Source organism: Lytechinus variegatus, chromosome 9 (assembly GCF_018143015.1).
Source record: "Lytechinus variegatus isolate NC3 chromosome 9, Lvar_3.0, whole genome shotgun sequence".
NCBI classification, from domain to species: domain Eukaryota; kingdom Metazoa; phylum Echinodermata; class Echinoidea; order Temnopleuroida; family Toxopneustidae; genus Lytechinus; species Lytechinus variegatus.
Window position 1 is genome coordinate 29,213,590 of NC_054748.1, and position 21,915 is coordinate 29,235,504.

Sequence of the window (21,915 nt, forward strand, 5' to 3'; positions counted from 1 at the left end):
TTGTTTAACTCCCAACTTAAAACAAAATAATTTGACATCTTTGGTGATTCATATTAAAGACAAGCATTATCTCATTAAGATTTTTTTCATCAACAAGGAAAAATTCATCCCACGATTTTATTGAGCAGAGTTGAATTACTTCACATTACAATAACAATAAAGTCAATAGGATCACAAATTTCACAATCTCTATTTCATAAATGTCAAACATACCAATCAATAAATGTTAATTACATATCTGCCGAGACAAGACCTCTGGTATCATACAAAAAACAATAAACATTCCATATAAAAAAAAAATATTTAAAAGTGTAAAGACATATCTCTTCTCAATGCAATTTCATTGCAGTATGTACATATATATCTATCATAAACATAACAAAGTCAAAATCAGACATTCCAGTTAGAAAAAAAAATCCTTTTTTGTACATCCTAATCAAGATTTGATGGGAATATTAAAAATTTCAAACGAGATTAACAATTGAATGCTTTAGGGTACCCAAGAATAACGGAGCCAGGGTCTACAGGAAATGTATAGTAGGCCTATATAGGAATCAAATTGTGTAACACACCAAATCTATTGTTTTCTATCAGGGGCACATGTTCAATCCATGAAAATGTTTTACTTTTGAGATTGTACAAGATTAACAAAACTACAGTAAGAGTCTGATCATCACTTTACGTAACTTGATTTGATATATCCTGTGTGTGGCGCAAAAGAAGTTAAATTGATATTCATCACATCAGGAAAGCATTCTACTAAAAATTATTTTGGGTGACTATTGTTACAAGCTACTAAAATCCTTGCATCTGATTGGCTCACAACAAAGTTGTTAGCGAAAAAAACTTGACAAGATACCTCCCATGAAAACCCTCCCCAGGGGCACGTAACACAAAGCTTAGCAATGATCGTAGAACATTTTTATACGATTGATTGCATTGACTACAATGTACAATCAATCGTGAAAATCAAGCATACGATTAATCGCTAACCTTTGCATTACAGGACATTGGTCTACACAAGTACAGAGCTATCCTTTTCCACAAGTAGGACGCAATATCCTCAACACATTCATAAGTCAGTTGTGGTTCCAGTTTTCAAAACTGAACGGTAAGAATGGTCTTTTTTATCAAAACTCATCACGGGGGGGGGGGAACAATCATGTCTCCATAAAGCCCGAAACGACTATGCGCAGCTTACAACTACAACGCTGTAAATGAAAACGAATGGACACCATAGAATGAAAGCAGCATTTAAAGTGTTGCACTTATACATGTATAGGCAGTCCATATGTAGATGAAAAAGGGTACATTCTATACATATGCAAAGGGAGCCATGAAGCTTTTGTGAGAATTTTTATATAAAAGTATGAAGTCGAAGGAAATTCAAGAAGCCGCTGAAATTTAAGTGACATGAAAAGAAGCGGCAGAAAGCCAGAATGGCAGCAAGAAACACCAGACAAGGAGCAATGTCAACAAAATTTCAAAAAGCTCTCATAATTTGCAGAACCCCTTTAAGTTGCAATTTAATTTGATGCATAAATTGGTAAGAACTGAGGACAAAAATCCCCATCCAGAAAAAAATCCACATCACTTTTCCCCTGTACTTGGTAGTATTCATGTACAGTAACTCTATTCTTTGGCAGAAATGAGATACGAAAATATGCCATTCCATTTAATACTTTGTAGTGGATATGAGTCAATTTTTGGAAGAACTGTTATACCCTATGTATGAATGTGAATGTAAAAATTGTATTATGAAGCATTCATTTCTGGTCAATTCTGTCTCATATAAGTTACATTTGGAATTAAAACAAATGTTAAGATAGGCCACTTGAGATTTACTGCTTACAGACATGATTACACTGATGTCCTCTACCCTAATGTTAATTGTTATGAAACTGCTGCTGTATTAAGATACTCCTACAATTAAATCAACATAATCAAACAAGGGAGTGATTGATAAAACACAAGAGTAGAAAACATTGTTAGTGAAAAATAAATGAAAGCACATATTCAACAAAACATTGTCATCATCACATAACAATCATGTTGGGGTTTTCCCCCTTCTCAGTACAATAAATATTCAGTTTAATTAATTGAGTTTAAAAAATCAAACATTTAGAAACTATACTAGATTGACTGATCATATGAATTACCACTGAAACAGACAGAATATTGACATACAGCATTAAACTAAAGTATTTGAGAGACTAAAAAAATACATTTTAATATCAAAGCCTGTTAAAGGAGAAAGACTTACAGTTTTAGATAAAATCAAACATAAAATTTAGACTTATAATTTAAGGAAGGATTTTTATTTTTAAAAAATCAAAGCATATTTATGGCAAAGAAGAGGTTTCAGTGATTTTTTGATAAGCTTTTATTTGGGCAATTTTGATCAAATATGGCAGTTTAATTTTTTTTTTCAATAATTCCTATGCCAGCTTTGATTCCTTTGAATAACTTTCCCTACTGAAGCAGACCTATCAATAAAGACCACCAGCTTGTAAGACCACTTTTCTAGTCTCCATTTTAAGATCTTCATACAGAGTTCACTCTACGAAAATATTTTATTCAAATTGAATCCTCATGATCAGGCCCTTAGGAAAGGCTGTAAAGTAAATGGGTCATATAGCTGCTTGCTAGCTAAGTTGCTAATCAGCATTTATGCTTCCTGGGCAGGCAAATAAACTAAGGTAATGGCTGGAGACAGTTTCTAATATCTTAATCAAGTTCTCCCTCCTCCCGTATATAAAATATTTAAAACCTGAGGGCGACGTTTCCCATACGCTGGATAGGCCAGACACTTCCTGTTGCCAATAATAATTGTAAAGTCGAGAAAAGCAATAATTTTCATGTTACCTGCACAGTTCGAATGGTATCGCCTTGATATTTCACAAACCTAAATACCTCAGTCACATTTCCTCTATGCGAGGAGAAAACAGCCATTCTAACATTTTTTGTACCAGCTAAATATAGGTGGTTTGAATAAGACGGCCATTTTCAATTCACAATAGGGCCGCCGTAGGGGAAATGTGACCGAAGCATCACATATCCTGACATCGGTTATTTCATTTTACATGGCTACATATTTGCTTGAGAAGCAGGATTTAAAACCTTTGTCAAATAATCTTGACTCGACAAGCATGTGCACGTGTGCTTGCCTACGCAGTGTATGGGATGTGTCGCCCTCTATTGTTTAACCTCATATTTATAGCAGGAGAATTACATTTCTCAATGGAAATGTTCTAATAACATTCTTATTGCTGCGCTAGTAAGATACATTTAATAAAACATTAATCTTAGAAGGGATTTGGGGTAGGTTAAATATTACATTGAGTTCAAATGTTTGAAGTTTTACCTTTAGCGTACACACAAACCATACATAACATCAACATGTATAATAGTTTATCAAAAACACAAGATAGGGTACAAAAATGATTAAATCTGTCTTTTGCCTCTAATTTTTTTTGTCCATATTTCATTATTTTTTCTTCAAAATGTTACATCACAATATCCAACATTTCTTAATTCCTATTTACAATATATACTCCATGTGTTGTTTTTTTCTGTATTCTAGCTGTGAATGGGCCTTCTCAGCTGACAAAAGTTTGAACAATGCTTCTCAATTTAAACATGCACACTGTCAATATCTAGGACTTGATTTTTAACTTCACTCACATAAAACCGGGTCATTGTTTTTTGCTCTTGCCACAAGCAGGATCCTATAAATCTATAAAGGTTACAAATTTGTAAGTCTAACAAATACTACATTTCACCTGTGATATTTCTTTTTCACTCAGTTTCTCTTCAGAATATCAAATATTGCTGTTATTATGCCAACATAGGAATGATAATTCTAATTAAGCATGCCTGTGTACTGCAGTGTAGAAACACAAATGAAACCACTACAGTCATTTGAATTCGTTTTTAAAAACAGGAGACCTTCCAAATTTACAAATAAATCAAACAAGTTCTGTGTTGTTTTCATGATGTTTTATGCATGTTGGAGCCAGTTCAAACTGGTTTAAAGCAAGTTGAACCAGTCATATCCAGATTCAGCACAGAACACATTAAATCAATATTGGTGATGTGGATGGTGCTACGATACATGTATATAATTCACAGGCAGTACAAACAACTTGACTCGGAATGACCTTATTTCTGAAGATGTCCAGCTAAAACCGGTTTGAAGCAGATATAACTGGTTTGGGCTGGACAGAGCTGCCTAGAACTGGGTTGAGAACAAGTCACACAGTACCTTTGATACAACAGGTTTGCTTGTCCTTAATGTTAGTCTGTACATCTGTGAGAGTAAAGAGAAATGCAACACATATTCCGGATTACATGAATGTCTCGCTTATGGTCAGAATCACAATAGTCACCAATTTCTTAAGCATCATCATAATCATAACCATTATCAAAACCATTATAACCATCACCATTATCATCATCATCATCATCAACATCATTATCATGTTCACCATCATCATCATCATCTTTATCATCATCGTTATCATCATCATTATCATCATCATCATCGTCATCACCATCAATATCATCATCATCATAATCACCATTATCATCATTATCGTCATCATAACCATCGTCTACATCATCAGCACCATCATCATAATCATCACCATCATCATCATTAAAATCACCATAATCATCATGATCATCATAACCATCATCATCATCACCACCATCATCATAATCATCACCACCATCACCATCATGAGCGTTGTGGCGTGCGCCTGTAATCCAAGCTGTGGGGAAGTTACAAATTGATGCAGAGGTTCGAGACCTGATCACATCTTTCGGATGGTGACGTTAAAGGTCGGTCCCATATCTGATTAATACACGTCTTACAAAACTCAAATACGCACGCACGTCATCATCACCACCATCATAATCATCATCACAATTTTCATCATCAGTATTATCATCACAACCATCATCATAATCACCACCATCATCATCATCATCATCATCCTGACCACCACCACCACCAGCATCATCATCTTCATCATTGTGGTCTTACCCTAGCTTGTTGATTTGGTTCTAAGCGCATCAGACATCCCACTTGTTGGTTCTTTGTGTGGACGATGCCTGCTCCTACAAAATTTTCAGGGTTGGGATCCACACCATCTAGAAGTCCTATACCCGTCCCCATCAGCTGAAAAGAAGAAAATCATTCGATTTTAAAGTTAGGATTTTCCCCCCTTCATTTTCAAACTCGATAGAACTTGATAGAAAAAATCAAGTCTTGCTTATTGATTGATCTTAATTTTTTTTTTCAAACTAGGCTCTAATTTGAATTCGTTTCAACAAAAAAATCAAAGGCAGTTAGACACCTCTCATCTCTCTTCAATAATCAATGTCTTTTTTTTCACATTTTTTTTCACGTTTTTAATTTGTGATGTCATACATGAGCAGCACTCCCATGTCATGTAATAAAAATCTAAATTTTGAATGGAACATGATAAATAATAATTTTCTTATCAGAGGAGAAAGAAAAGAAGTGGAAGCGCCATGGTGTAGAGATTCTGATTTTTGCCTGAGAGGGTCGTGTGTTCAAATCCCACCATGGCCTAGCATCCTTTGGCAAGGCGTCAACATGCCAGCACTGATGGCACACAGGTTGTCTGGGACATAATCTACAAAATTGTATAGTAATTTATGTTTAATTTATGCGTAATTAGTATGTGAAATCATACTTTTTCCTCTAACTCCATAAATAAAGATCCAAATGTATTAATTATTGGCATAGAAAGCCTTTGTGGTGTTCTTAGCAAGTTTACATGAAGAAAATTGTGATATCAGATCAATTTCTTATGTATTATATTGCATTTTGCAATTTGTTATATATTTCTTTGTTTTTTAGACCCTTTGTTTTTCATTGTTTTTCCATAAAATTTGTTGGGGACTCTTCTAAGATCATAAACAGCATATAATACATACATTTAGACCAGCAAAACTGAAAATAATCATACATTTATGATTTTTGGTTGAAAACACAATTTACATTAACTTCGTACACAAAATCACGTTTTTGAGCAATTTTTGGTCTGACATGCACTTACATAATGTTGCGTAATTTCGGAACCGTGTACCCGGGTGACGCAAAATTGGTCTCAAAACTTGCACAAGACTTGAAAGTAAAAAGTCAGCGAGCAGCCCAGTACAAAAAAATTGCCAAAACCGCCAATATTTTCCTCTAGTTTTTCTGATTTTATTAATAGGGTGAACTTTCCCCCTAGTAGTCTCCCCAATCTTTTTCAGCTCCTCTTACCTTGGTCCTATTCACAGATGTGTCCATCGGAAATTGGGCCTCAAAAATATTCTGTGACTCTTGTCCAGGACTGTTAATACAAAATAGAAATCATAGATATTTACATTAAGTACATGTACCTGAAGTTACAGCAAATAATGACATCATGAGAAAGACTTTGAAATTATCGTTAAATGTCACTCTATCATGTTTTGACCAGATCTCTGTCCATTCACATAACCAAACTCCCAGGCCCGTATTCTGAAGTCGGGTTTAACTTAGGCCATGGTCTGACTCTGTGTTAAAATTATTTGAAGCCAAACATGTCAAAACTTTTGTTTACATGGTATGTTTTTCTGTTTACTTTGCACTCTACTTCTTTAATGGTGAAGGCAAATATTTTAGATATCCTTGCCAGACAGTAGTTAAGAATAATTTAGGAGTCAAATTTAATGATTCATTTAACATTTAGTGTAAGGGATTTTACAGAGGTATTTCCTAAAGCCTGGAGCACACTATACAATGCAATTGCATGAAGATCCAATTTTAACAAGATGCCAATCGCATCTCAGTTTAATCACACCGCAGGCCAGCGCACATATTGCAATAGCTCTGCAATGCGCAGCATCTCCATGGCAACTAATCTTTTATACACGAGTCGTCTGCGCTTCAGCAGCACAGCAAACTGGTCATGACATCATTGTCTAGGACCAGTCTGATTGGCTGAAATCATCAAACAGAAGATTTGCAAGAAGAAATGACATGCCATAAGTCACAGATTTGGGCTATCATTCTTCTGCAACGGATTGTATTGCAGTTGCAGCACAACATAGGTTGGCGCACACTGTGATATTGTTGCAATAATGTGCACTGGGGGCCGTTTCATAAAGCTGTTCGTAAGTTAAGAGCGACTTTAAGAATGACCGGTGATCATTTCTTACGCGCTAAACCATCGCCAATGAATATACCATTTACCACAAGAAGGGATCACCAGTCGTTCTTAAAGTCGCTCTTAACTTACGAACAGCTTTATGGAACACCCACCTGGTCTTAAGGTGCAATTTCTGAAACTTGAACTCCCTTTTAATCCTAAAATCAGTAACAGTATCAATTCTAAATTCTCTCATGTAGCTAATACAAAATTTATATAGATATTTTACATGTGTATTAGGTGGATTTTCCTCATGGGATACCAGAAATATTCCACTTTTTATGAGGGCAAATATTGCACTCATCTTCAATTCTTGCAATTATCCATAACTCGTGGAATATTTTCTGATATCCCATTCTGAGCCATTCAATAAAACATCCAATACTTACTTTCCGAGTTGCTTCCAGCGTCCAAAGAAGTCTTGAGATGTCATGTTTGTTGACTGAAAGAACTTTGAGATCATGACGGGAACCTTTAAGGTCATGCTCTGAACGGATCCACCAACACTACGCAAAAAATAAAGAAAAATAAAATACTTTTCAAAGATTTTGATTTTTAAAACATGGTCTTGTCCCATCGGCAATGACATACAGAGTGTTTGAATTCATTAGGGTGAACTGCCTAATTGGCAAAGCATAGAACAGAACAGGGATTATTGGTTGCAAGGAAAAGATTTCCAGGGGAATCAGGTCGATTTCACCCAGACTGACAACCATGGAAAATACAATAAGGAGCCAACAGCCCTGTTGCAGAAGTTACCATTATGGTATTAACTTTGCGATGAAATGGTAACTTTACATGAAATCCTTGATTCTGAGTGGCTGTTGATCAGAGTTTCCATGGTACATGTAGCTATGGTTTCTTTCAAAGTGATCTAATGCCAATTCGTCCAATTACCAACTCGTCTTCTATCATTTGGTCTACCATCAGTTCGTCCACTATCCACATGGTCTAACTGGCATTTCGTACACTCTCCATTTCACCTAATAACCAGTTGGTCCAATAGCGATATAGTCAATATACCATTTGGTCCAACTGGACTTGGTGTTACATTAATTGGGTGAAATGAATGAAAAGAAAATGGGTATTAGACCAACTGGTTATTTAAACGAAATGGTCATAGACAAACTGCTGATTAAACAAAGTGATTATTGGACCAAATGGTTGTTAGACGAAATGTTGGACGGAATGGCATTAGACTAAATGAAGGTAGACTATGTGAAGAGCAGAAGAGTTGGCACTGGACGAATAGACAGTTTACCGTAGTTACCATTGGAAGGCAAAGTTACTGTAATAATAATTAATGTGACGGGGCCCTGAAAATTAAAGCTTATCCAATGAGGATGATACAGGCAGTGGGTGGTAAAAAGTAGCCCTCAAAAACGTGTTTTTTTTTGCGATTTCTGATAATCCAGAAATTGCAATTGTTTGAAAGACACTATTTTGGGGTTTGCCCTGGGGAACAATTGAATGGCAAAAAGGGTATTCATCTCAGGCCTAGTATAAATTATACAGGTACTTGGCATCTATGTAGTGTCACCTATCTAGAAATATTCTATTCTGAAGTGCTCAAGAACAAAAATGAAAAGAGAGTACAGTGTCAGAGCACAAAGAACTGATGTGCAGAAAGATACTAATACTACAGTTTAGATGAAAGATGATGACATATTTCTAACTATCACAGCAAACTATTTCGAAGAGAATGTGCTGCAGCAGAGAAAGACTGTTCACCATAGGCACTTGAGATTTGGAGGTCTTCAAACGATGTAGGTGTGATGATCTCAGGCTACAACAGGAGCATAAAGCCTGACAAGGTGTTCTGACTTTGTGGCACCAAACCACTTTACAATTTTCCATGCGAGAAGTATTCTAAATTCTTCACTTTCAAACTGGTAACAAATACCCTTTTTGATACCAATACTCCCTTTGATACAGTATACTGTAAAACTATTAAGGGCAATTCCATAAAATTTGTACATCCAGCCCCATTTATGTGAGACCTTCATGAAATTTTCTGTCTCTGATTCTGGTTCTTTTGACAGTCTCTAATGCTCTCAAATAATCAGGACTTGGTCAGTTTATGAAGTGAAGTAAAACTTGAGAAAAATGGGTTTCACATGTACAAAAAGGTTGAATATTTTACGGAATTGCCCTTGAACTAGCCATGTTTTTTCACTCTCACATAATCATTATTGAGGTCTAAGGTTTTGCAAATCCCAAAGCATAATAGATTTCTTTTTTTAAGTGGACAATCCATGCCTGTAAAAAAAGAGATACAAAACGACTCTCTATTCCACAGAGCAAAACTATCAAGTGAAAAATAACTATTTTCTAATGAATACAAAATAGTTTCTTAATATAAATACCACATGTTTCTAATCTCTACAGAAAATTTTCAAGCAGGAGTTTTTGTGCTTGGGGACTACAAACAAATAACACATGCATGCAAGTACGCATGTAATGATAAATGCATGTGCATTGTGCAAAGACTAGTCTAATATACATCGAAGTGAAATCTAAGTTGAACAGCAAACAATGCGAATGAATTCTCTGATCTTACATGTAGATGGATGATTTTTTTTAATATATATTTTTTTCGGGGGGGGGGGCTTCATTTATATGTGATGGTTATGATTTGGAAATTGCTTCTAGCTCCATGAGATCACAGTATGATGAGGTCAAATGCTTGAAAAAGCCATGTAAAGCCAGTCTAAAATTTGGTAAAGGGTCAGTAATGTAAAGTGCATTTATATACATGTCCAGGTCATTGGATGTTTTTCAAGCGGTTAGAATTCAAATTTGGCATCTAGCCCCCTCTCTCTGCAATGCTCTTTTTTTAAATTAAAAATAGCCCTTCAAGCTATTAATAATTGGATACCCTAGAAAAGATAGAAACAAAAATATCCTGAAATTTTCAGCTCGTTACATGCTTGGAAAGGGTAAAAGAGTTCAAAAATAACAGATTTTTTATTCTTACGTAAAATCTGTAAAAACAATTTCATATGATTTCATATCTTTCACACCGTAATCATTTGAGGGCATACATGTACATGAACATGTAAACATTCATATAATGAGATTGGAAAAGTGACCTGCACTTCTGTGAGATTTCTAAAAGTAAAGATAAATCTAAAGATATTCTATGCTTGAAAGTCTTTCCATATCCCAAAACTCTAATCATCTACTTTCACGGCAGAGAACTTGGAAAAATCATGACAATTAGATTTTTTGAGATAGCAAACAGTCATAAAATATTTGAAATTCAATGCATACACCTGTACATGTACAACACAAGGCAGAGTCGTAAAAGAAGGACAGAATTTATAGACTACATGTAAATAGTTAGTGGATGAACAGGTTGTAGAGTAACTATGATTCTACAGACGATGTGAGATTTTGAGACCAAACAGAAAAAGTGGGTGTGCATGTACATGTAGAACTGGGGCCTGTAAGTGTAACAAAAAACTTAGCAATCAGCATAGAACATTTTTCTACAATTGATTGCATTGACTACAATGCACAATCAATCATAAAAAAAATCTAGCGTAAGATTAATTGCTAATCTTTGTGTTATGGGACCATGGTGGCAATTCTTGATATCAACAATAACCACAAGTTCCTGAATGTAGCGCACAGCATGAACGGCAAATTCAAACTGTACACTGACCTAGAAATTCTACTTCTTATTCAGTGACGGGTGTGACCAAACAACTTCAGTCTAAACGTACCGTAGCCACTAGCTACCGCTAGACTAGTCGCATCCAATTTCGCACCGCGTTCTCAATCTCTTCTTACATTTCGAGAAGGAATAATTGTAAAACTTGCTACTTGTGTTATCCCTCTTGCCGTATTATACTATTACCTTCAAGCTAACAGTAGTTATTGGGTCACACAATTAAACTCTGCGAGCTACATCCGGGAACTTTTGGTTATTGTCGATAGCAAGAATTTATTGAATGTGCTATCCATATGAACACCCCTTACTCGGGCTAAAGCTTCTCTATTCTACATGAAAATAATCTTCACTCATTCAGAATTATTGAAATCGCTGTTTACCTGTCAAAGGCGTTATTAGCAGATTGGGTCCTAATGATAATAGGCATTGTGAGGAAGGAGAAACAAAAACACATGTACGGGTGATTAGGGGGGTGCAGCATGAGTACAGTAGGGGTACAACAGACGTACAACATGCAATATTATACAAATAATGAATGTTTATGGGTGCAATGGACAGAATACTTCATGAGGTGAATGGATCATTATTTCATCTTTCACCGAATGAAGTTTCTGTCCATTGCATTCATGAAAAAACATTCATTATTTGGTTTATGACACCGAATCAATGATTTTTTTCATATGAAATTGATGAATTTTGAGACGAAACAAGCTCATGCGAGTTCGGTCTGTTCAGTGATTGTTAGGTCATTACAACATGCACACTGCTGGTGCAGGAGCTGCACTCTCGGTGCACGAGTGCAATGGACAAAATTGTATGGATCCAAACTTGCATGGTTGAGGACGTCATTGCAGAATGGGCTGAATGAACAGTATCAAGCAACCAATCAAATCGCAAGGATCTATCTAGGTGTCATATAAATGATTTTAATTGTTGTGTTCATGCTGGTGTTAATGTTGGAAGCACAGTTTAGATCACCTTCAGTAGCTTAAACACCTTATTTGATTTAATAATCAAATACAAATAGTCCAGATACCATTTAGTATTATGGAGCCTTTGTTTTTATATGATAAATGCTTCCACATGCATAACATGGTTCACAAAAATAAAACTGCTGTTTTGACCTCTCTTCCAGATACATGTATTCTTCCTTCATTCTTTTTCTATCTCCTTTTTTCGCGACCTGAAATATTATAAGAGCGGTTCCACCTCCTAAACCCGGCCCTTCCTACCGCCGAAACCTCTCCTGCTTAGTAGTATTCCTTCAGGTTGAAAGTGTCCCTTTTTTTAGAATCCTTTCATTGAAATCCTTCTTATAAAACATATATTCAAAAAGGAATGATAAAATCGATTTATTCCTCCCCTCCCTCTCCCTCCACTGAATACAAGAATAATGCAACCGAGATTGTATTCGGTCAAGCTGCTGAGATACAATATTTCTACATAAACTATAAAGAAACAAGATACATGTAGAAGAGGTTGGAAAGGAAAAAGATTTCAGAAGAAAGAGGATACAGATTAGCATTGAGAAAGAAAGAAAGAAAACAAACAAACAAACAAACAAACAAACAAACAAACAAAGAAAGAAAGAAAGAAAGAAAGAAAGAAAGAAAGAAAGAAAGAAAGAGAGAGATAAAGAGAGAAAGAAAGAAAGAAAGAAAGTGGTGATTTACAAAGATAAAGAGATGTGGAAAATGCTAAAGAGATGGAGAATCAAACTTGAAGAAAAAAACTGACAGAAGATATAAAGGAGGAAATATGCTTAAGAGGAAAGAAAAAGAAAAAAAAATTTTATATCTTGATTATGGTACAAATGAGGCGAAGAAATCACAAATACTAACATTCCATTCAGAAATATATTGCACAATTCACACTTTCTATTGCAAAGTGATGTTCACAAAAAAATGAATTATATGAGAACGTTCAAAAGAGCAAGGCTGCACACACATGCTTACAACAATATAAAACATTGTTTCAGCAACGGTCTGAAAGTAGGCTGAAGGAGCATGATACGCAATGTGCATGAGATGTTTTTTCGGGGCTTCATTCACACTAAACAACACTTGGTCAAGGAAACATAATTCTTTGCAAAATGGTTTACTTCAACTTAATCATTCCTCTTCCCTCATTTCTATTTCAAAATAAATATGACAGCACAAACGATATGAATCATTCATAAGCAAAATCTAACAAAATCTAGGAAAGAGGGAAACTTTGAATTGCAGAAGAAACAACTCTAGACTGTGAAAAGCATCCAACAGCACATAAACTGATGAGCTTCTACCATACATGTACACCTTGTATAGCAAGAAATGTATGGTTGGATGCAGGAAATAATGAATAGAAAATCATCTTGCATGCATCTACCAAAAATAATACTTCATGGAGTGTACAAGGAAGGATTTTTAAAAAAAGTATTGGATTCTAAGCCAAATATTCCTAAGGACATAATGATCACACACCATAAGAATTCACCACTCCCCGATTCTATAAATACATACAGTATATGTACATGTGGGACTTCATGTGGGAGTGGAAAAAGGGAAAGGAAGGGAGGGGGAGGAGGGGAAGGGAGGGGGAGGGGTAAGGGGAAGAGAGGGGAGGGGAAAGGGAGGGGAGGGGGAAGGGGAAAAGAGGGGGAGGGGAAAGGGAGGGGGAAGGGGAAGAGAGGGAAAGGAAAGGGGAAGAGAGGTGGAGGGGGAAGGGAGGGGGAGGGTAAGGGGGAAGAGAGGGGGAGGGGGAAGGGAGGGATAAGAGGGGGAAGGGGAGGGGAAGGGAGGGATAAGAGGGGGAAGGGGAGGGGAAGAGGGAGGGGAAGGGAAGGTGAAGGGGAAGGGAGAGGGAGGGGGAGAGGGATTGGGAGGGGAATGGAAGGAAGGGGGAAAGGGAGGAATGGGAGGGGGAAGGGGAGAGAATGGCAAAGGGAAGGGGAAGGGATGGGCAAGGTGAAGGGAAAGGGGGAGGGGGAAAGGAGACAGAGGGGAAGGGGACAGGAGGGAGGGAGAGGTGAACGAAGGGGGGGGGGAGGAGGGGGAATGAGAAGGGAGTTGAAAGGGGGGAGGTGAAGGGAGGGATAGGGGGAAGCAGTGGAATGGACAATATATATTGCCCACTTCCACATGGGCTGGGTTAAATGTTAATTTCCTGAAACAACAATCCTGGGATATATTCCAATTAAATAAAAACAATTATCTTTAAAATCCACTACAAGATATATGGAGGAGCCCTTTTTTCAATAGAATCCTTTGGTTAGAATAAACAATGACGCTGTGAATAATGTCAAAATCAAAATATACATGTACATGTATGTAAGTGAGGGTTTTGTATGATCCATATTAAGTAAGTTACATGGGAATACAAAATATAAAAATTTCCTCCCAAGAAAATCCATGTGTTAAACGGGAACCAGAAACAATCCAACATAATCTTGAGGAAAAAAATGTTAGACTGCAAGAGCTCTTGTGACATCCCTTATACCTTATTGTCCTAGAGGATTACACATGTACTACTTCGATAGGTTTGATGTATAAAATGATCATCCCGAATAAGTATCAACTCCCAGTAAATTTTCCAGTCAAGTTATTAATGTCTCAGGGTTTTTAAATATTTAATATATATATAGGGTATACCAAATCTGTCCTTTACGAACAGTGAATCCTCTTCAATACATATTACAGCTTAAAAACATTGAGCACACCATACTAGTTGACCAATGTATATATTCATGTGACTAAATTATATCAATCTTACCTCGGACTTCCTAAATATCTGATTCATTACAAATTAAACGGATAAAAAACAGTAATATACAGTAAATAAATTGTATCTCTCTACTTTATCAACATCTCATAAAGTGCCTCAAAAGTACCAGTGTCCAGGCAAAATTACAAAGGGTTAAATGAGATTTGAGGGGATTTAGTCACTAAATGTTCAATTAGTGCAAAATATATATTTCATGGTCTGAAAATAAGACTACTTGGTCCAAATATTCTTTGCTGGATGATATGCATCATATAAACTAAAATAATAACATACCCCTAACTGATAATAATAAAAATAAACAATAATACACTATATTCTGAAATCACTCAATAATTGAGTTTCTAACCACTGATAAATGTGGTATCGCTGCGTAAGAAAGAATTATGTTCATACCAGCATTTTATTTTATCATGAAGCATGGATTTATGATGAACATTCTTAAAAGCCTGTGGATTATCATGAAGCGAGCAGACAAAACTAGATAGAAAGAATGTAGACAATTGCTTTGATTTTCAGAATGCATATTAAAATCAATTGGATAAGTGCTACATGTACTGTACATGTACCTGATTAACAGATCACAATAATAATATCCCATATTTACCCACGGGAGCCAATTCAGTCTCATTAGCTGGTCTTGAATTGGGTCTTGCGTAATATTAATATAACCCCCCTGCATTTAGCATGCAGAGTGCATGGCTCGATGGCAGAAGGTTCTGTTTCCTTGTATGACTCGGCCAGGGATTGAACCCATGACCCCCCTGTTCATGAAGCAGGCACCCTACCACTGAGCCACCATGCCCATATATGCAGGCTAACCCCTAGACAAATAATCTTGCCCATAGCTTTCATGATAATGCACTACATTCAATATGTACACTCTGCAACATATTATTGATCAATATGAAAATTAATGAATAAATAGCTCCATGCAAGTATATGTGCATTTTGCTAGAGTATGATTATTTTTTTTAATGAAAGAATTCTGGAAGTAACTTACGAGTATTTGATGCTGAGCGTTGGCGGCTCATCAAAGTCATCGAGGCATTCCAAGTTAATGACTTGCTGGACTTGAGCGCCACCGTCGATAGTTCGTTGAACAGTATCCATAGTGATATTGAGCTGTAAAGGTCAATGGTCAAGGTCTATAGAAAATGTGTGTTCAATGGTAACTTACTTTAATTACATTAATAGGTGGAAGAGATGATGAAACAAGAATCATTGGCTGCATCACATAAAGCATCATCATTATCTATCATCTCATCATCATTATCACCAACACCATCCTTATCATCACAATCATCCTCACCATCATCATCATCATTATCCTCATCATCACCACCATCATCATCATCATCAACACCACCTCCATCATTACCATCTTCATCATCGCCGTCATTATCCTCACCATCATCATCACCATCACTATCATCGTCGTCGTCATCATTATCATCATCACCATCATTATCATCATCATCATCATCATCATCATCACCATCAACACCAACTCCATTATTACCATCTTCATCATCGTCGTCATTATCCTCACCATCATCATCACCATCATTATCATCGTTGTCATCATCATCATCACCATCATTATCATCGTTGTCATCATCATCACCATCATCATCATCACCATAATCAATCATCGTAGTCGTCATCGTCATCATCACAACATTCTCCAAATCAGCAGCACCACTTCAATCTCATCAAAACACTTCATCTCCAACATACGAACAATGCAAAGGATATTTCCTTCTAACGACGGGAGTTTATTGATTGTGGTTTCAAAGTTAGCAAACTGGTACGACGTCTTGTTGCCGTAGAACAAACAAAGTCGGCCCGCATTTAAACGGTACTCCGACTTCACGCCGATCTGCATCTGATCGCTCTCGTAAAGCACACCATTATTCTTGCAAATAAATCTGAAAGTAAGAAAATGAGACAAAAACATGATTATAAGAAAGATAAAATGGATTCTAACTGAAGGACATATGTGACCTGCCACCCAAACACCAACAATAAGTCAACCAAAATCAGAGCTGCCAACTTGAAAAGGAACATTTCAGTATTTTTGAGGCTGAAAATCAGTATTTCGGTGAGGAAATCAGTATTTTCAAAAAATACCATAGGACCACACATACAACTGAAACTTTAGAAGTCAGTATTGTACATGAAACTATCAGTATTCTTCTTACTTTTCAGTACTAAATACTGAAAATCAGTACTACTTGGCAGCTCTGTAAAATGAATATTGAGATTTTTATTGAGCTTGAAGATTCATTCCCTAAGCTTTAAAATGATATATAGTATGTTAAAATTGACCAACAATAACCATTACAAGTACTTGATTGAATGCAGAAAAAAAATTAGCATAAAAAGCTTAAAAAAAAGGAGAAAACAAATGTTTGAAGTTTGGGGTTCACTCAAGCATGGGATGTGCATACTGTGTAATGTCAGTGAAACTTCCAAGCAGTCTGAAAAAGTAGTGTCCAAGAAACTCTTGTTTTCGTTTATTCAACTTCATGACTTCAAATTTTCACAGTATAAAGAAGAACTGCTCTTTCAGATAGGTTATTTTTTTAATTTTTGGATTGTGGAGACTAAATTACTATTTTGGCTATTGATAGAGAACCTTACCTGTCACAGAGATGCCAACTTTTGGAAATCAGAATTAGGGAGGATTTGCAACTGCCACCAAATTATGTGCACGTAGCGCACATCTCGAGCGCGGAGCGCTCGACCCTTGCGGCCGGGGTCCAGGGCCCGCCTTAGGGCCCTGGAAGCTCTGGGTTTCTAGATGCTCTCTGGTGCAATCTGACCCTTATTTTGGGGCATTTCACATGTTTTTAAATAAACATTGTTCCCACTTTTTTAACATTAAAAATATCAAATATGCATTTTCACATTGTAAATAAAAAATGAGGGGACAAAAGAAGTACCTGTTCAACAACAAGTGGAATGCCTCTGGCCGTCTCACCTGCATCACGCGGTTCAATATAGCAGCAGTGCTGACTTTGCATACTACTCTAACTCGCACAAGATGTTCAGTGATACATGGTTACTCTTATGTCCTCTTTTTATGAACTAGACCAATAAACTTACAGAGATATGATGGTTATTCAACAAAAAACCCCAACATGGCCAAAGTTCATTGACCTTACATGACCTTTGACCTTGATCATGTGACCTGAAACTGGAACAGGATGTTCAGTGATACTTGATTACTCTTATGTACAAGTTTCATGAATCAGATCCATAAACTTTCAAAGTTATGATGGTAATTCAACAGATACACCCAATCCGGCTAAAGTTCATTGACCTTGGACATGTGACCTGAAACACGCACAGGATGTTCAGTGATACTTGGTTACTCTAATGTCCAAGTTTAACGAACTAGACCAATAAACTTTCAAAGTTATGATGGTAATTCAATAGATACCCCCGATTCGGCCAAAGTTCATTGACCCTAAATGACCTTTGACCTTAATCATGAGACCTGAAACTTGCACAAAATGTTCAGTGATGTTTGATTACTATTATGTCCAAGTTTCATGAATCAGATCCATAAACTTTCAAAGTTATGATGGGAATTCAACAGATATCCCCAATTCGGCCAAAGTTCATTGACCCTAAATGACCTTTGACCTTGATCATGTGACCTGAAACTTGCACAAAATGTTCAGTGATGCTTGATTACTATTATGTCCAAGTTTCATGAATCAGATCCATAAACTTTCAAAGTTATGATGGGAATTCAACAGATATCCCCAATTCGTCCAAAGTTCATTGACCCTAAATGACCTTTGACCTTGGTCATGTGACGTGAAACTCATGCAGGATGTTCATTGATACTTGATTAACCTTATGTCCAAGTTTCATGAACTAGGTCCATATATTTTCTAAGTTATGATGACATTTCAAAAACTTAACCTCAGGTTAAGATTTCGATGTTGATTCCTCCAACATGGTCTAAGTTCATTGACCCTAAATGACCTTTGACCTTGGTCATGTGACATGAAACTCCAATAGGATGTTCAGTAATACTTGATTAACCTTATGGCCAAGTTTTATTAACTAGGTCCATATACTTTCTAAGTTATGATGTCATTTCAAAAACTTAACCTCAGGTTAAGATTTGATGTTGACGCCGCCGCCGCCGCCGCCGTCGCCGTCGGAAAAGCGGCGCCTATAGTCTCACTTTGCTTCGCAGGTGAGACAATAATAAGGATGAATTATCACTATCGGCTATAGGCAGGTTATGTTCCACTATAAATCCAGTAAAGAAAAGCTCAGCGCTGGTCCCTTGCTTGGTAAAATAAAGACAACAGGGTACTAGTGGAGCTCGAAGATCTTGTCATCGCAATGTCCGTAGGCCTATGCCGTTTGCTCCCGAACGAAAGTGCTTCCGAATTATCATCACGACCTCCCTGCTAAACTGAAATGTCCACGCTGCAAATTGCGCAAAATGCATGGTAAATTCCTCTTTCCGACTTCCAAACACACAGGTACTGGAGACTGTATTCAGTCTTATACTTCTGAGACCATTTCTTGGTCTTCTTTTGTTGATTTTCCGCCATTTCGTGTCAATATCAACCCATCAATACGCCGGAATCACACACCGATATTCCACCGCACGACTCGACAAATCCAGTGGCCGCGAGCGCACACGCCTCGCGAAGCTAGCCGGGCCTACCGGCCTGGTGCACAGTGGATTCCCGTTGGGCATATCACATGCACCAGCTTTTCGCTGCTCCTTATTTGTCTACTTTTCACACAGAATTTAGTAGCAGCGAACGTAATGGAGTTACTACATGCTAAAGTTAGCAGACGATACATGTCCTTCCAATCCAATTTGATCAATGCAAAAAAAATTGTAATTTCGGGAGGATAAGGATGGTAATCGTAAGGGCGGGAGTTGGGATGAATTTTCGGGAACCTCCCGATGAAATCGGGAGGGTTGGCATCTCTGCTGTCAACGGATTGGTGGTTTTGGGATGGTAGGTCATATATTCTGACTGTACATGCAACCTTTTTCTCATTTATTCATTTATTTTTGAATTTTTAATTTATTTTGATGAATACCCAATATTTCCTCTAGCCGAAGAATGCTCCTTCATTCCATGTTAAGTACTTTGACTTAGTCCCTAGATTTCTATTTTCTGAAATACATAATCCAATCATCGTCAAAACTTCAAAAAATCAATAACTCTCTTATTCTTTTTGATCTTGAATACTTCTTTTTCATCTTGAATACATACTTAAATCTAAAAGTAATTTTGAATGAGTTAGTGCTAAGAATGTCAGCAAATTTTCTTTCTTTTCTTTAGCTCTTCCGTCTCCTACAAGAGTGCATAGACGTATCTGGCAGTGATGTGAGCTACATAAGCATGTTGATGTTACTGGAGTTGTTTTGCTATTGTTTTTGTTAATATGGTTGTTGCTAATATCATTATCATTATCACTACAGATTTTCACCGAAACTTCACTGATACATTCATTTTATTTTTCAATTATTTTAATTAAATCAAGGCCAGGGTTAAGTTCCCATTTAAAAGCAACTACTGGGGGCATTGCAAGAAACTTGCAATCAATTGCAAGTCTATTTTCATTCCTGAAATCAAGCATATGCCGTGCAATTAATTGCAGATTTGCCATTGATTGCTACTCTGCTCCATGAAACAAGGAGTATAATCTGTTTTGCTAAAGTGAAAAGTGATCAATCAACTGTAAGACTGCAACAGCATATTTGCAATTCTTGCAACACCCCTGAGACTCACTTCCTATAACTCTCCTCTGCATCAGGGGCCAGATTGTTTCCAACGGGGGCGGCACCTCCAGCAGGGGCCCCAAAGACATCCACCAGCAGACCGCCGTTATTGGTAGGGGCAGCGGCGGGGGTCTCGCCAAAGAAGGACTGGGCAGTGGTAGGGGGCGCAGCGGGGCTCTCCATCAGACCAAGGAGGTCTGCCGACCCGGAGCTCGCCGACGCAGCTACCGTCGGCATGGCCGTGGCTATAACGGGCTTGGGTTGGGACGCTGCTGACTGCAAGATAGAAGGAAGTTGGAAAGAGAGATTTTCAACTAGATATTTGGAATCGGAACTGAATGGAAGCTGATTTTTTTTTTATTTTCAATGGCATAAGATTGAGATGGAAGTGATATAGAAAACTAAAGTGGAATAAAGTTTGAATTCAACAATCATTTACATAGATGAAATAATCTCCATTATCAATTTAATTCTAATGGACTTGATGTAGGAGAGACAAAAAAGGTGTAATGGAACTGAAATGCAACTGACAAATAAAATATAAAGTCCAGAAATAAAATTCCAATTGAAGGAGAAAAACAATCAAGAGTCTAGAAATAGAATTGCAATGAAATTGTAATGATCTTGAAACAGAAATAGTAATTGAAATTCAAAGTAATAATATAATAATAGTCCACTTTTTATATAGCGCTTTATACATTGGAATGTGTCTAAGCGCTTTACAGATATATTATTACCCCCGTCATCGGATGCAATCAGTCTTTCCCCCACAAGATGTGTGCACATCCTCCACTCCCTGGGGAGTATTCCAGTCAGTCGCCGGTGAGGCGCACACAGTAATTGACAAGCTACAATGACTTTCACATCATACTGGGTACCCATTTAGCACCTGGGTCGAGAGTGGCAAAGTGTGGATTAACGCCTTGCCAAAGGACGCCAGACCACGGTGGTTATAATATATAGCATTCAAGAGGCAGTGATTCTCTAGTTGCCTATTCAATGGCGTACTATATATTGAATTAAATTGAATTAAAAGGAGACAAACTAAATAATTGAAAAGTTTTTTTCACCTCCAATGAATCCGTACTGCTCTCTCCTATACTATTGAGTTCTATTCCCCCTTTCTTCTTTTCTTCTGTCCCTGGACCGGCTGCGGAAGGTTTCTTCTTTTTAAGTTTGGCAAGCAACGACGATTCCCTCTCTGGAAATGGCGGCATCTCCTCTAAAACTGTCGCCTGTTTGACGGAAAAATAAATATAAAAGAGACATCTTTTAAGACCATTCCCATGCTAACAATCCCTAGTTTTTTTTTTTTAAGTTTTGCAAACAACAACGATTCTCTGTGACAATGGATGCCTCACCTCTGAAATGCCTGGTGAATAAAAAAAAAAATATATTTTTCTAACAACCCTCTGATAACCAGGCGAGGGTCAGAATCACTAAACCATGATGCATTCAAACATTAGCTTGCGAGAAACCTGGGTTAAGATAACGTG

General features: G+C 37.0%; 1 protein-coding gene across 3 annotated transcripts in view; it reads right to left on the reverse strand.

The window, feature by feature from the left end:
- Positions 1–435: 435 nt before the first annotated feature.
- LOC121421676 (AP-2 complex subunit alpha-2-like) overlaps positions 436–21,915 on the reverse strand; it is a 35,917-nt gene continuing 14,437 nt past the window's right edge. The window contains exons 14-23 of one of the 3 annotated variants that reach the window (XM_041616451.1): positions 21,490–21,654; positions 20,430–20,695; positions 16,402–16,574; positions 15,647–15,770; positions 14,635–14,652; positions 11,265–11,294; positions 7,598–7,714; positions 6,299–6,368; positions 5,048–5,182; positions 436–4,309 (exon numbers count right to left, since the gene is read on the reverse strand). In XM_041616451.1, the coding sequence (XP_041472385.1) occupies positions 4,232–4,309; positions 5,048–5,182; positions 6,299–6,368; positions 7,598–7,714; positions 11,265–11,294; positions 14,635–14,652; positions 15,647–15,770; positions 16,402–16,574; positions 20,430–20,695; positions 21,490–21,654 (1,176 nt within the window). In that variant the 3' untranslated portion in view covers positions 436–4,231. The remainder of the gene's footprint in view (positions 4,310–5,047; positions 5,183–6,298; positions 6,369–7,597; positions 7,715–11,264; positions 11,295–14,634; positions 14,653–15,646; positions 15,771–16,401; positions 16,575–20,429; positions 20,696–21,489; positions 21,655–21,915) is intronic. The other 2 variants (XM_041616448.1, XM_041616449.1) reach the window with 2 other exon arrangements.